The sequence below is a fragment of the Grammomys surdaster genome, unplaced genomic scaffold (assembly GCF_004785775.1).
Source record: "Grammomys surdaster isolate TR1022 unplaced genomic scaffold, NIH_TR_1.0 149, whole genome shotgun sequence".
NCBI lineage: Eukaryota > Metazoa > Chordata > Mammalia > Rodentia > Muridae > Grammomys > Grammomys surdaster.
Window position 1 is genome coordinate 2096758 of NW_021604607.1, and position 15379 is coordinate 2112136.

A 15379-nucleotide genomic window follows, 5' to 3' on the forward strand; every position below is an offset into this window, starting at 1 on the left:
CTCTGTCCCTTCTTCTGTGTTCTGTTTTATGGCCTCTTCGGGGTAGTCTGCTTCCAGCTCCCCAGTAATGCTCCCACGTAACATGTAGTTCTCTTATTTGCTCTTGCCCTACCTTCCTCCTTAAGACTTCTTATTCTTCTCTCATGGTTCCCTTTCTATTCTCATGACCTATACCATGTCTATCTATCTGCCTATCTGTCTGCCTATCTGCCTGCTTATCTATCTATCTATCTATCTATCTATCTATCTATCTATCTATCTATGTATGTACATATATGTACATAAATGTATATGTATTAATTGAAATCTAGGATATGCATATAAGATTAATTTTTCTGACTCTGCCTTATTTTGCTTAACAGTATAATTTCCATTTACCAACATATGATAATATTTTTCTTTATGAATAAATAAAATTCCATTGTATATGTGTACCAATATTTCTTTTAGCCATTCCTATGTGAATGGATGTCTGCTCAGATGACCCATCTTGACTATTGTGAATAGTGATGCAATAAACATGAATCTTTGTACAAGGATCTTTTTAGCAGGCATCTCAGCTCTTTGGTACGTACCCAGATGGTATAGTTGGCAGTCAGGTGGTCTTCTACTTTTAGTTTTTTGAGAAACCTCCAAACTGATTTCCATAGTGGCTGTCATCAATTTACATTGCCACCTACACACTACCTTTCTCAACCCCCATTTCCTCAGAAGACATATGAAAGCTCATTTGGCCAAGCATATTCTTGGTTACCTACATCACTAGCACAGTTTCTTGAAGTGTGTTCTATGAAACACTTATGGGTTATCTGAACTGGATTTACTTTGAGAGTTATTAGTTTATTGTGTGTATGTGAATGCTGAGAATTGGAGGCATAGCATGAAGCATTTTCACCAACCTGATTTTAGAGAAACTTCAATCAATTTATTTTCTATATCATGTCTCCTGAAACTAGGGCTTTGAGGAGCACACTATTTGAAAAATGATAAACACTTGAATTTTAATAGGTTGTGATCATATCTGACTGCAATCTCAGCACTTAGAAGGTTGAGGCAAATGGATTGCCATATATTAGAGGCCAGCATGGGCTATGTAGCAAATGACAGGTCAGCCAGTTTGGACTAAATAACAAGACTATGTCTTTAAACAAACAGATAAAATAGTTTGTGTGTAGAGCCTCACAAGCTTTTGTATTTTTAGCCTGGAGAGATAGTTTAACTGGTAAAATGTTTGCTGCATAAACATGATGCTCTGAGTTCAGTCTCTAGAACCCATAGATGACTTGTGTTTAGAATCCGAATGCAGGGAAGGCAGACATGAGTGGGTCTCTGAGAATTGATGGCCAACTAGCCTAGCCAAATCATCAGGCTCCAAAACAATGAAACTCTGTCTAAACAAACAAGCTGCACAGAACCTGAAGTATGACACCCCAGGTTGATCTCCAGTCTCCATTCCTGTGGACACATCCATATATGTGTGCCTGTATGTGTACACACATTTAAGATGATTTTATACTTTTAAATTTAATCCCAGAATCTTGGAAATTTTGGAAATCTTCAAGGTTCAAGAATTCATTAATGATGCTATTATAACAAATCATAGAGATGATATTTGGGGGCAACTGAACTTGATGCCGCTAGAATTGTGATTCCACTGTGGTCTATGAGCTTATCAGAACAGCACTGGTCTTACATCATCAGCCCAATGAGAAAACAGTCATGCAATCTCCAAATCTAGAAGTCTTAGAAAGGATGTAGTAAGATCACGTCAGATTAATGTAATTTTTCCCTAAAGGCTGGAGTCTTGTGTTACATTTAATTGTATTCCAATCATTTAGAGAGCAGCTCCAGTGACAGGGAGTGAGACTCCTCTAAGCCTTCTCCTTTACCCTGTGTTCACTTCCAGCAGAAGTCTCCATGCTTGCAGAAGATATATCTGCCAAGAGTTCATTCATCTGGGCTCTGCACTCATAGGAAGGGTGTAAAGCCAAAAGGAAGTTGCTAGTTTCACCCTTCACAATTAGATATACTTCCAAAAGAGCTCATTAACATTAAACAGCTACTGATCATTTCTGCAGTTTAGTCCTGGAAATGTCTATGGCATTTATCCTTAATTCCTCATCCTTCTCATTAAAGACCCCACTGAATTCTTCACTTGACTTTTCCTCTCTTTACTGGGTTATTATTGAGTATCCAACAGGGTTGGGTATAGTGAGATTCAATAAAGATGTGCAGTGCTAGCACTCAGAGAGATTACTGAATGTTGGGGTCAGGACAAAATACAAATTTTGAATATAAGTAACTCCAGCCTTGAACATATGTAAGTCCTCAAATAAAGAATTCAGACATTTCCTTTTTGGGTTCAGGAAAGAGGGAGATCATTTGTATTCCTTTCATATTTTGAAATCTGCTGTATTCAGGATGTCAGTTTTGTTTATGACACCAACAAGTGGTACATTATTGGGCTAGTTGTTTGATTTAATTCTACTCCCTTCCAAGCCAGGGAGAGTGACAACAGGGTACAAGCCACTGTTTGGAAAGACACTGTCAGATGCAGACAGCTTAGCTATTCAGTTGGCCTTAGCACATATTGGTGACATTTGATCTTGTTTGGTTCCTTACTTGAAGAAGCCTTTGACTCATACATTCAATTCATGAACACATTATGCTATTGTTCTATGACAGGGGCTATCAACCATGAAGAAATTCTTGCCATCAGGTAACTTCAGTTCTAGTTTCTGGAGGCAGGGTTAGTGGGAGACAAGGGAAAAAATGAAACATTTAAATTGCAGGGAGTTATAGAAAAATTATGAGGATCACAGGCTAGAGCAGTGTGAGATGCAACTTGGGTGGAGTGTCAAGAAAGACCCTTTGGGGCAGTGGTTCTCAACCTGTAAGTAATGACCCTTTTGTGTGGGTCACATATCAGAAATTCTGCATATCAGATATTTACAGCATATGAAATGGCACCGAAATAATTTTATGAGTCGTGTCACCACAGCATTAGGAGCTGTGTTAAAGGGTTACAGAATTAGAATAGTTGAGAACAACTGCCTTAGGGGGTGGCATTTGGGATCAGCTGGAAGAGAGAAATTGCCAAGAAGATCAACAGAAGCATTCTAGACAGAGAGAAAGGGAAGGAAAAGAGCTGAAGTGAAAAAGCTTGCACCCATGGTGCGCCTAGGCTGACTGGAATGCGGTGGTGATGGAAAAGCAGTGCATGATGGATATTGTGTCACTGAAGTCAGAGTTAGGCCAGGGGTGGCTTTGTACTCACTGCAAATCATATGATCTCTATGAGAGAAAGAATTTTGTGTTCTTCCTTCTGTTGGTGCTCCAGCAGCTATAGTCATGTCAGTCACAGTCAGATGTCATAAAATGTGGGCTGAATACACCTCACTCTAAGGGAGATGCTAGAGCTTTTCTTGCTGTCACACTGGGGATGGATTCACTGGAAGCATAAAAAGGAGAATTGTGGGGGCTTTTCCTGTAACCCCAATAAACAAGATAATAGCTGGAGCTATGGTGGTGGTGTTGGAGACCTCAGAGCTATGCTTCAGGGTCTAAATGTCTAGGACCAAGTGATGGGATGAATCGTGGGCTTAGACATGGTGACACAGGGAGAGAAGGGCACCTTGGGCAAAGGAGGTTAATTGTAGTGTTTTGTACTTTTTCATTTTGCAACTCCAAGGAGGGATCAAAGTGAAGGTGTCTAGGCTTTAGTTGGGCATTCCATGCCTGGGCTCCATGAAGCAGCTGAGGACAGCACAATGTATGTATTATGTAACTCTATAAACTGGATGAGCCAAGAATGAAGATCACAGCAGAGAAGGGCCAGAATAAGGAACATATATCTTAGCATATGAGGTTGGGCACCAGTGCAGAACTTGGCATAGAAGATTAAGGCCTGGCCTGAGATCTAAGGGAAGCTTTAGCATGGAGTCAGAAGAAAGGATTGGTGAGCAGGTGTCGTCCAGCTCTGTGGGATCCTCTGAGAGAGTTGTAATCTGTAGACAAGGAAGCAGTCTTCCTTTATATCTGGTATTTGAGTTTGAAGGCAATCCTCTGGTACTAAATGTTTTGTTTCTATTTGAAAACTGATTAAACTACTGTATTAAAAAGTACTAAGAATAAAGAGTAATTTACCAGTCTTGTGACAAGAAGGATTTTTGGTGGAAGCATGAAAACAGAGCCAGATTGAGTCAACTGAATTATGAATGGGGATTCCTGGCTGGAGAAGAAATGTTAAACAATTTTTTCTTCATGAAACCCCACTGAAGAGATGGTAAGAAGATTCCTTTCAAGTATGAAACTACAAGGTCAGAAGAAGAACAACCAAATATACAGATTATAAAGCTGTTGAACAAGATGTAGTGACCACCACTGTGGTAGTGTGGCCCTTTGGGCTGGCTAGCATGTAGAACCTCAACTCACCCCAAGGTTGCACAGTCAGAACTGAAGCCCTCATAGCATCTCTTGTATTGAGTTAGAGCCATGCTGACTTTTTGAACTCTGCACAATGATCTCCTAAAGTAATGTGGCTGGTGATGCACAATCCCCATCCTCTGGAGTACGGTAACTCTGGGAAGAGGAGGAAATGAGATGAGCTGGATCAAGATTGGCAGAGTTTGTTTAAGATGCCAGGTATAGTGACACATATCTTTAATCCCAGCTTTCAGATTGCAGAGGCAGGTAGACTCTGAGTTTGAGGCCAGCATGATCTGCATAGAATATTCTAGATCAGCCAGTGCTACATAGTGAGATTTTGTCTCAAATCCCTTCCCATCAAAAATAAATAAATAAATGGTAGCTAGACACCATCGAGAGTTGTTAGGCAAGAGCCCTTACCCACACTAGCAAAACAACATGTATTTATTCATTTATCATCTTCGTGTGTGTGTGTGTGTGTGTGTGTGTGTGTGTGTGTGTGTGTGTGTTACTGAGGACAGAACCAGACTGTCCAAATATTAGGCAACTACTCTGCCATTGATCTGTATAATCCAATTCATTACATTAGGAAAAAAAACCCTGAGACTGAAGCTCTATGTTACCCAGGGTGGAAATCCTGCCTCAGCCTCCCAAGTAGCTGAACTTAGGGGCAGCACAGGTGCTGATACTGCATTCCTCACAGATCATAAACAGAGTTTGTGGATTTATAGGTACTTGGTACCAGTTATGAATGCAGATACTAGGTTACTTCTCCCAGAGCCCTTACTCATCCATCAGCATGCCAAAATGCTGACAACAAAAGCTTCGTCTTCCTGCAGGAGTCTGAAAGATTTCCTCCAGGGAGCATGACCTGCCTGAGTCCAGATCCATGATTTGATGTTCCCTCTACTTAATGACCCAGCTGGGTCTTCTGCTGAGATTATTACAGTGTTCACCACTGTTGTTCTTTTCACTCCAGAATCTTCCCCAAGAGAGCTGCTCTGAAGGGTTGCTCTATGGGCTTTCTATCTGGCTATCAGAACTGTTTGTTCTTCTTCCACTTGTCTCTAGTGTTTGTTTAGGGGAATGAGATGCCTTTCTAAGACTATGTGTTCTTGTCGAAGGAACTCGGGCATTTCTCATGCTCAGGGGCATGATAAGCAGTGTGGCTACTATAGGCAGGATTCCAGATGACCTCTAAGTTGTCTGTCACAATACTCATATTTTTTTGATACTATCTCAGTTATAACCTAAGCCAGTATTTCTTGTTGCATGATTTTCTCCCTTTCCCAGTATATACATGAAGACAAATGCCACACTGTTTACTCACAAAGCATCTTCCTTCTCTGGTCTGAAACCAGCATTTGTAGATATACAGAAGTGGCAATAGCCTAGAGTTGGCTGTGCATGGTTCATTCAGTGGGATGAAGATGGAAAAAGATTGTTTTGTTTTGTATTTAATTTATTCTTCTAGTCTAAAGCTAATACAGCCAAACAAAAGAGTTTAAAACTGAGAAGAAAGAGAAATTCCTTAAGAGTTCAAGGTACTCAGGGATCCTCTGCTGTATCCCTTTACATTTGAAGGTGTCTTGCTTTTGGGGGCCCATGGACTTTGTGAGGCAAGTCACTGCTATTTCTAACTCTGAATAGAATGCATCGTGTGCTGCTGCTACTGCTGGTGGTGGTGGTGCTCCTGCTGCTGGTCGTGGTGTTGGTGGTCCTGCTAGTGGTGCTACTGCTGTGGTGCTGCTGGTGATAGTTGGCTGGATCTGGCAAACATAGCCCACTGAGAAGCAACATTTTACCCACAAACACATGACAACATTTAGGAATACAGTAGCTTTGGAGAAGTCAAATTAACAATTTGAAGAAAGAAGTACAACGACCTAGTCTTTCTTATTTGCTGCTCCCTCCAAGTTGTATTTCAGTCTCTCACATCCAAGGTCAGAAGACCCAACCCGGCCATTTTCATAATTTGAAAACTTAAAGTCAAATGTAATTATATGAACATGTTCTATTAAGTCCTGCCATGAATTTGCTGTGTTTGTTATCATCTTTTATTTCTTGCCTATGCTGTCCTTTTAAATTATGTTAAATGGTTTCCAGTCTTTTAAGCCACAGGCATTTGTGATGTTTTCCTAGACAGCTCATGAAATAAACCATAGGGTGTTCAGCAAGAAAGATGTAGGCAGACAGGCCAATGTCTCTTCCTTAGCTTTATTTCAGTGCTAGGCAACAGCCCTATTCTCACTCAGTTCTACTGGTATTCTTTTCTTCTAGTTCTCATAATCTATCCTTTATATTACATAAGCAACAGGCAATAAGTCATCAAGTTGGTGGTCTTCACAATGACTATTCTTTAGGGGATTGGTTGTTGAGTAGGAATGAAGAAAACTGCAATTGTTACTTGACGCTTTTTTTTTTTTGCAACTTCATAGGAGAAGGGATATTTTCCTTGGGAAGCATCCTGCACAAACATAATCAATAAGTGCTTGTAGTTAAAAGAACATGTTGAGAGAAAGGAGGCATTTCCCTGTAGTCTCAAAATGGCATAATATGGTGTAGAAGTATATATTTAGATGAGAGAAAATATTTGTGCTTAGGTAGGGAAATAGAAGATATATCTGGAAGCTAGGGATGAGAAAATAGTGTGAACATAAGAGGGCTGAAGTCAGAAAGTGTGAGAGAGGACACAGGGATGTTGACTTGATGCTAGAATACATCTGGCTTTTGTCCTGAATCTGATAACTGAATCACAGAGGGTGATAAGTCAGGATGAGAGCTCAGCACAGGGATCCAAGAGAGGAGGAACAGAAGGCTCAGAGGATAACTGACAGGCTGAGGGTAAGACAGAGGAAGCATGAGTATAGGCCATGTTGTCTTCTAGGGATGGGATCTGTTTTTTTTTTTTATAGATCAATCTCATATATATTTATAGAGTGAAATGTTACTCCTGACAGTTTGGAACTCCAGACTGTGACCCTTCAGTAGCAGGAGCTTCTCTTTCCTACCACTGTTGTCCTCCAAGAGGGTATTAGAGGGACAGCATGCTCTGCAAACTCTCAGCTTTGTTTACTTAGGTACAAAACCACTGTCAGATTCTTAACAAATTCTTGTTTCAAATCCCTCTCAATCTATAACAACAATCTAGGTGTCTGTACAGGGATTCTCCACACTGCTTTTCACATAACAAAACTGTGCACTAAGCCCAAAGGAATCCTCACCTATTGAGTCCAACAACTAGAATTATTACCCAGCTGTTGGAATCTGAGGCCTAAGAAAATCCCACTGGTTTTGGCAAGTTTGCCTGGATGCTATTCATAAAATGAAAGCACTTCAGAATCAAAGGGACCAGAATCCTTCTAGTTCTGTCTTCCAGCAACCTACCTAAGAATTTTCTCCATAGTATCCCCAGTCAGTTGATTTTTCTATTTCATTGAAGCTTAATTGAGCTTATGGGGCCTCTGTTTTGTAGAGGTTTTCATCAAGTGGGGCATTATGGAGGTATTCATTTACTGCAATTGTTGAAACAGGACTTGCTGTAAGGGTGCTATGTTGCTGTTTGATGAAAAAGGTTTGAGAGAACAGGTAAGAGAGAATGAACTCAAACCACTCCCAAGGCTAAAAAATTAATTGAGTTCAAGTCCATGGCTTGGTTTCTTTATTTAAATATGTGTAATATCATTTGAAGAGTTTCAGATCAGTGGCATATTCCATACAAAAGAACAAGGTAATGGCATGTTCAGGTCAGAGACAGAAAGCATGATTTCAGATATTTCAGGGAGAGGTCAGAACAGAAACAAACATCCAAATCTCATTATAATCAGATCCTAGGCAATTAAAAATAATTACTCTCTTTTGTAATCGACCTTGTGGGCATATATAAGCTAGAATGTAGTCTAAATAAAACTAAATTAGAGAGTCAAAATTTAACAGCTTAAAGAAAAATATAATCCAATCAACTATAGTGATTGGATAACCCAATTAAATAGTTTGGAGAAGGATAATCAAAAGTTAAGTGAATTTTCCATCTTCTGGGATGATATGCTCTTTTTCTAAAATTCAGACTTCTTCAGTGAGGAAGGATAGCTGGGATCCCTAGGTACAGTAGTGGGATTTTATCTTCATGTAGCAAGTGAAGTTCTGTCCCATCAAGCTCCTTCAATTGCTGATAATGCCTCTGTAAATTATAGCTTTTAGCCAATCTCAGGGTAGAGTTCACCTTCTGCTTTAAAGGATTTTTTTTTTATTGGAATGTAATTTCTACTTGTTCAAGGTACCATATTTCTTTAGTCATTTCTCCCTGATTCCTCTGTATGGAACACAAACCTTTCTAGCAGCCCAATTAAGTTCCAAACATTGGCCATAGACAATTTTTGATAAACTAGGTTCAGGGAGCTTTTGTTAGGAGAAAGGCTTATGCGGTGCGCATTAGCATTAATGCAGAACAGCTTGTTTCTTTCAAAGGAACACCTAAACAAGACAAGGCAGTGGGCAAATCTGCACTGGGCACCCGGGCGATGTGCACAGAGAGTACTTGGTATTTCGGTAATCAGACAGAGCTACAATTAAAGAAAATATAAATGATAATTGTCTAGGTTTGAGATCTGGTCCTATTTGGCAAAATACATTTCTCTTTGAACATTTATGTAGGGTCTAAAGTGATTATGTTTAGGCAATTTCATCTTTTTAATATTTATAAGTATAGAAAGGCAGACAGTTAACTCAAGTAAAAAGAGTTTAATGATATATCTAGTGTACAGAATATTCAACTTTTAACTTAGGTGATTTGTTTTGCTCTTTCTGAATAAATTAACAGATCCCAGAGTGATATATACAGGCATTTTCTTTAAAACAAAAACATAGAAAAGCAAGGAAAACAAGGACACTATCAAATGTTATCATAGTTCACTGCAGGAGAAAGCAATAATCATCTTTTATAGAAATCTTTACTTCAATACCGAGTAGCAGAGATCAAGTAAACATGTAATTCTGCCTGATTTATTAAATCATTTGTTCAACACATAATTGAAGACCCAGAATGTACATTGCATTGAACCAGACTCAATGAGTAGCACAGGGGAAATTTTCACTGCAGTTGGAGAAGAAATAAGACGCACATGAAAAATTAAACTCAAAGCAAGATTAAGTGAAATGAGCCAAAATCTGGATCAGATGAAGGCAAGATTAAATAAAGACTGAGTAACCATGGATGATGTCATGAAAGACACAAACTTCCAGTGTGATCATGTTAACTATTGTGCACAGCAAGAGGCCAAGAAGAAACAGTGCAACTGAAGCAAGAGTCTATATAAAGATGGAGAGGTGGAGATGCAGCTTGAGAGAAACCCTCCAGCCTGTGAGTTTGCTCCTCTACCAGAGAATGAGGAAATATAAGTTAGCAAGGGAAGCTACTGAGCTACTAAATTATTTTTGAACTAATGCCTCATAACATGGTGACAATGGGTTTTTCCAGAGGAAATGGAATGACAATGAGTAGGCTGATTTGGAGAAAAAAGAGGAATTTAAGAGGAAGGAATAAAGTAGAAAAAAAAAGCCTTGGAGGGCTAGTCATTCTGTCAGAAGATGAAGGTCATCACAATGGAAAGAGAATGCTTGTTATAAGTATTAGGAAGACAGTTTGTCATTTTGAAACTTACATGACTGTAAGAGGTGATGGCTATTTTTCTAGTGGTCACAGTCTATGTGTTAGAAGCACCTCGGTGATAAGAATAGACACTTTAAATTGCCACTTCTTTGGCACAATACAATGAAAACCTACCAAGGAGTCATGTTTATTAGTACTGTGTCAGGAGCCAGTATTCCTGCTTATGATTCACACTAAGAAGGATTTTTTTCTGGCAGTGGGGTCGAATAGACCAGCTTTTCCCAAAGTATCTGTTAATGGAATCTTAAACACCCAAGCATGCTCCTAGGGAAAAAGGTGCTCCAAAATTATGTTTGAAAATACCAAGAACTATTTTACTTGGAGATTATACTACTCGTGGGCATGACAAAGGTACATTGCAATCCCTCTTTGCATAGAACACTGAAATATCCCTCAGAGCTAAGTTTCTGCTAAATAAATCTAAACCAGAAAAACTTATTCCTAACTGAATAATAACCTAGGGCTATAGGATGTGGAGAACGAGCTAAGGCAAGCAACCATTCAAGGAATCTAAGGCCAAGAGAGAATAGAAAATTAAAAAGAATGAATCAGAAGTAAATGCTAGTCAAATGAAATTGCAACCATATATTCTTATATATGTGAGAAGAGAGTTCAACACAGGCATCCAGAAGCTGGGCTCAGCATTCCTTAAACCAAGAATGATATCAGCGGACTCTCTTTAATTATTACAGACCGTGCTGAAGAAAAGAATTGTAACTACAGTTATCTCGTAGATTGAAAATTTTGGACCTGGGAATGAGTGTTTATGTTTTCTTTCTTCCATGAATTTCAACTCCAATAAGAATGAAGAATGATCATAGACCTTTCTAGATCTGGTGGCTGCCTCCAGCTGAAGCAGATTCTGGGATAAGTCAGAAATCACAATTGTTTTCTTGATCTGAATGAATCTGCTTCCTATATGCCTGGCAAATACTAACAGCCAGTGGAAACACCAAGTTGTTTTGTTGTTGTTGCTGCTGTTGTTTTTTTTTTTTTCTCAATGTATGAAGGTGAAATGCTGCACTCAATGACATATAACAACAGGGAGGCGACAGACTATATAAAAACCTATCGTTCTTCAAATCATTCTCATCCTTCTCAACTGACCTAATCTTCATGATAGCTCTGTGCATGACAGTGGGTTTGACTAATGTTTTTACACTTGCCAACACCACTGTTATTAACAAGAGAAGCACAGGAGACATAATGCTAAGTTTGTTACTGGCACTGTCTTGTTTAGTTTCCATAGCAATTCTGTGAGTTAGACATTACAGGCATAGGCAGGAGGCACTAATTCTGTCACTGTTGACTAGTCATTATCAGTTAAAAGATGACAGTTATCCCTTTCCCCTGGGTGGCCCCAATTCCTGACCCTGGGCCTAGCTTAGTGTTCTCACTGTGGTGACATGCCTCAACTTCCCAGACCCTACTTGAGCCACTTACATTCAATGTATTCTCTTGCCTCAAATCTCGACTGGACAACAATCAAACTAGACCGGGCCAAATTGGTTGTCATGTAAAACCGAAGTAAAATTTTTGTGATTGATTTTTTAAATAAATATTTTTCTACGTCTTAAATAATTAATTTACTTATTTATTTTACAGATTTATTTACAAAATCAAAATATTTTGTATTGTAAGATGATACAAAATTTAAATTTCAATGTACACGAGAATGCTTTTTGAGGACAATTTGATTCCTACTCCTGTTGTCAGTGTCTTCTTTTACACTACCACACTTGAGGTGAGTAGCTAAAAAGAGATTGAATGACTTCTAGTCTAGAACAGCATATTAGCATTTCCACAGAAGAACAGAAAGGAGTCAGAAGACATGCACTGTCCACAACATGCAGAGGAGATACAAGCAAACTTAAATTTGGTTTAGTCCTGTATGGAGGAGCTGCATGGGGGTCTTTCCTGAAGCTGTCCAGTCCTCTATGCTTTTGAAAAGCAACAACAGTGCCACACTTGCACTTCAGTTGTAGACTTTTAGTGACACACTACATACAGAGTAAAAAGCAAGCTATAGGAGCCATTTGGAAAATGGAATCCACTAGTGTGTCAGTGCCCTTCTGGTCCTCCTGCTGTTCACACCAACATGGGCATAGCAGAGTGGTTGCTGGTGACCACAGCCCAGAAGAGAAACGAAGAGAAACTGCCACAAACTAGACAGTAGTGGTGGGAGAAACTCATCCTTGGAGAAACACAGTTGTTTTCCTCTAGGTGAGCAGTACTCCTTTTCCATGATGGTGGATTAATCCACTGTAGTTAGTGAAGCTCAGCTAGTCAACCCATCCTCTCCTGACATGATCATTACTAAGGTCATCACCCAAACCCAGAACGCTGCAAGATGCATGAGGAATACCAGGACGAGCCCACATTTCACCTCCTTGGCAAAGCTTCACTTGACCCTAAGCCTATTCTTACATGAAAGAAATAAAAAACATCCAGAATTGTTCTTTCACACAGGAAGAACAGGCAGTTTATCTTCTCTTTTGTGACACACACACACACACACACACACACTTCAAGTAATTATCCCACTTTATCTTCTTTTCTACAGTACACTTTATCAAGAAGACTGCCAGGCTCCACTTAGTAGAGTCTGACTTAAGTCCTACAGGGGAGAAGGAAGAAATCTTCTTCACGTAATCCCCAGAGCTTCCAAACAACTACACTCATCCCTAGTTGGCAAGGCTGGTGTTAGCATGTATTTGTCTTTTAATTTCTATGCATTTTCCTTTATTGTATATATGTAATTAGAGCTCTACAGAGTCAAGAGCATGGAATTTATCTCTGCTGTTCTGTTTAAGGTTCTCCCACTTTCTACAAAATCACAACAGGTCATGCTTGTTCCTTGGCTATGAAATGCTCTTGAGAAGGGATGTATTTTAGTCATTTATATGTTCGTGTAAGAAAAAAAGAAACCATCTTGGGGTTCCTCATGCACACACACACACACACATTTTCCCCATCTCTCTTTTCTTTTATTCCTTCCTTCTTTTTTATTCCCCTGCACTTTCCATTATCAAGAAGACTGCCAGGCTCCACTTAGTAGAGTCTGACTTAAGTCCTACAGGGGAAAAAAAGAAACCATCTTGGGGCTCCTCATGCACACACACACAGACATTTTCCCCATCTCTCTTTTCTTTTATTCCTTCCTTCTTTTTTATTCCCCTGCACTTTCCTGCACTTTTCTTTTTCTTGTTATTCAACTTTTTCTATGTAGAATGGAAAAATTCCATCTTCTTAAGAAGGAATTAGAGCCACTAGACAGCCAGGAACAGGAGGGCATCTAGGAGTGTAGCAGAACACTACTCAACAACTAAATATATAGGGGATATTTACTTCAAAATATGGACGCCACTGTTTGGTCCACAGAGTCACATGGGAGGTAATAGAGGAGAACCAGAGAGAGGTGACTCAGTGAGGAGAGGAAGTGATCTATCTCTATGGCACAGTCACCCAACCAAGCGTTGAAACCACCTTTGAGGTAGGAAGCAGAGGCTCAGGGAAGGTACTGCTTATGTCGCTCAGGTGCAGATAACTTGTAGGAGTTCAGGGTACACTGGCCTTTTTTGTGTTTGGAGCAACCTCATACACTAGACTGGGTTGTGCACAGTACACTCTTCGGCATAATGTCTCATCTGGGTAGTGTAGCCAAAATACAGAGCTGCACAGTCGCTGTTGACTTGGGAGGCCAACAGAGAGTACTAAGTTCCACACATTCTTCTAAAATGACAATTTGAGATTCACAGTCATAGCTTGGCGTGAAAAACCTGAGGTTGTTTGCCACCTGAGTGACACCTGCACTTCTCAGGGAAGTGCTACCTGAACAATCAAAGAGCCCATGTCTGGGGCAGGCAGCAGGAGAGAACTTGCTGAGAGGAAAGGCCTCTGTGTTATACGCTTGGATCCCTAAAGAGTTTGGAAATATCTTTAGTGTGTGGCCACTAGATTCCAAATCACAAAGGGAAGAGATAGGACGAGGTTTGTCCCCAGCTCTTGTCCCATTCTAGGAGAATGCATACTTCCTCTTTAAATAGTTGAGCAAAATCTAAAATTGGCACCACTTTCCTTGCTGTGTTCTTTCTCCCTCTTAGGCATTCTTCCTCCATCACACTCTTTCCCCTCTCCTCAGGCTCAGATTTCCGGATTAAGAAGACCCTCAGAACCCAGAGCCATCTGCTGCTGTTTGCAAAGCCACAGGTGCTCTTCTTTGATTCAGTGTGTATAGCTGGTCTCAGCCAGCGCTTCCTGTTTCCATGTGTAAGTCTCCAAGGTTTTCTACTTTGCTTCCCCTTTTATTTTTCCTGCTTCTTTAGGGAGTGTGGACCCCTAGAGTAAATGTGTTCTCCAAACTACCCCCTCCCCCTTTCCCTGAGATTCAAGTTTCCACACTGGCTTTCCCTGACAAATGTCAATATAAACTCTCACCAACTCGCCTTGGAAAGCCGCAGAAAAAAGTGTCTGGGGGAGTATGTTCTATTGTAGCCTTTGGTCAGGCCAGAAATATTTCAGCCCGGCAGATATCAGTCTAATAGGAAAATAATAATAGTACTCAATGCTCAAATGGGAGCCACACAGCTGCCCTCGCGGTGATACTCACAGTTCAATGGCGTTCCGGGGGAGGTCGGCCGGAATCTCGGTCACCTTGCTGTCTTGGCAGAGGAAGACCCTGTTAGAGCAATGACACAGCCAGTGATGACATCCAGATCCTGAGCCCAAGAATGCCAGCAAGGAGACCAGGAGCAAGGCCATGCTTATTTATCCATCCACCTGCTTTCTTCTTGCACCAGCAGCGAAAACCTCCACAGATTCCCCAGGCTCCTCCACACACGGTCTGGATAAGAGAGATCTGCTTGGAGAACAGGCAAAGTCACGTGGCCCCCCCAAGAGCTGCTTTTATTTTTTTGTTGCTTCCAGGCAAGTAAAATTAATTGTGTCAGTAGTGATTACCTGTGCTAATACGTGTTTAATATGTGCTTAATATTACTCAATAAGTTTCTGCCTTATCCTTCATGACCTATATATTTTCTATTCCTTGACCCTTGGAGATATCAGTCTAATAGACTGATATCAGCAGATTCACATTATTTTACCGCACAGGGATCCCTACTGGTCACTACTCTCTTCTCCTCAGTGACATCATTGACTTCCCCCACCACAAGCACATCCATATAACACATCTTTAACATACTGATGTGTAGGGGACAAAATTTACCTTCAGTAATTGGCATTGCTGTTTTTCTGTGACCCATCTGATATAAACCATACATCTGG

General features: G+C 40.2%; 1 protein-coding gene across 2 annotated transcripts in view; it reads right to left on the reverse strand.

The window, feature by feature from the left end:
* Positions 1–14928, reverse strand: part of Fshr (follicle stimulating hormone receptor) — a 179514-nt gene extending 164586 nt beyond the window's left edge. The window contains exon 1 of one of the 2 annotated variants that reach the window (XM_028765153.1): positions 14706–14928. In XM_028765153.1, coding sequence (XP_028620986.1) covers positions 14706–14857 — 152 coding nt within the window. In that variant the 5' untranslated portion in view covers positions 14858–14928. The remainder of the gene's footprint in view (positions 1–14705) is intronic. The other variant, XM_028765154.1, reaches the window with a different exon arrangement.
* Positions 14929–15379: the final 451 nt, after the last annotated feature.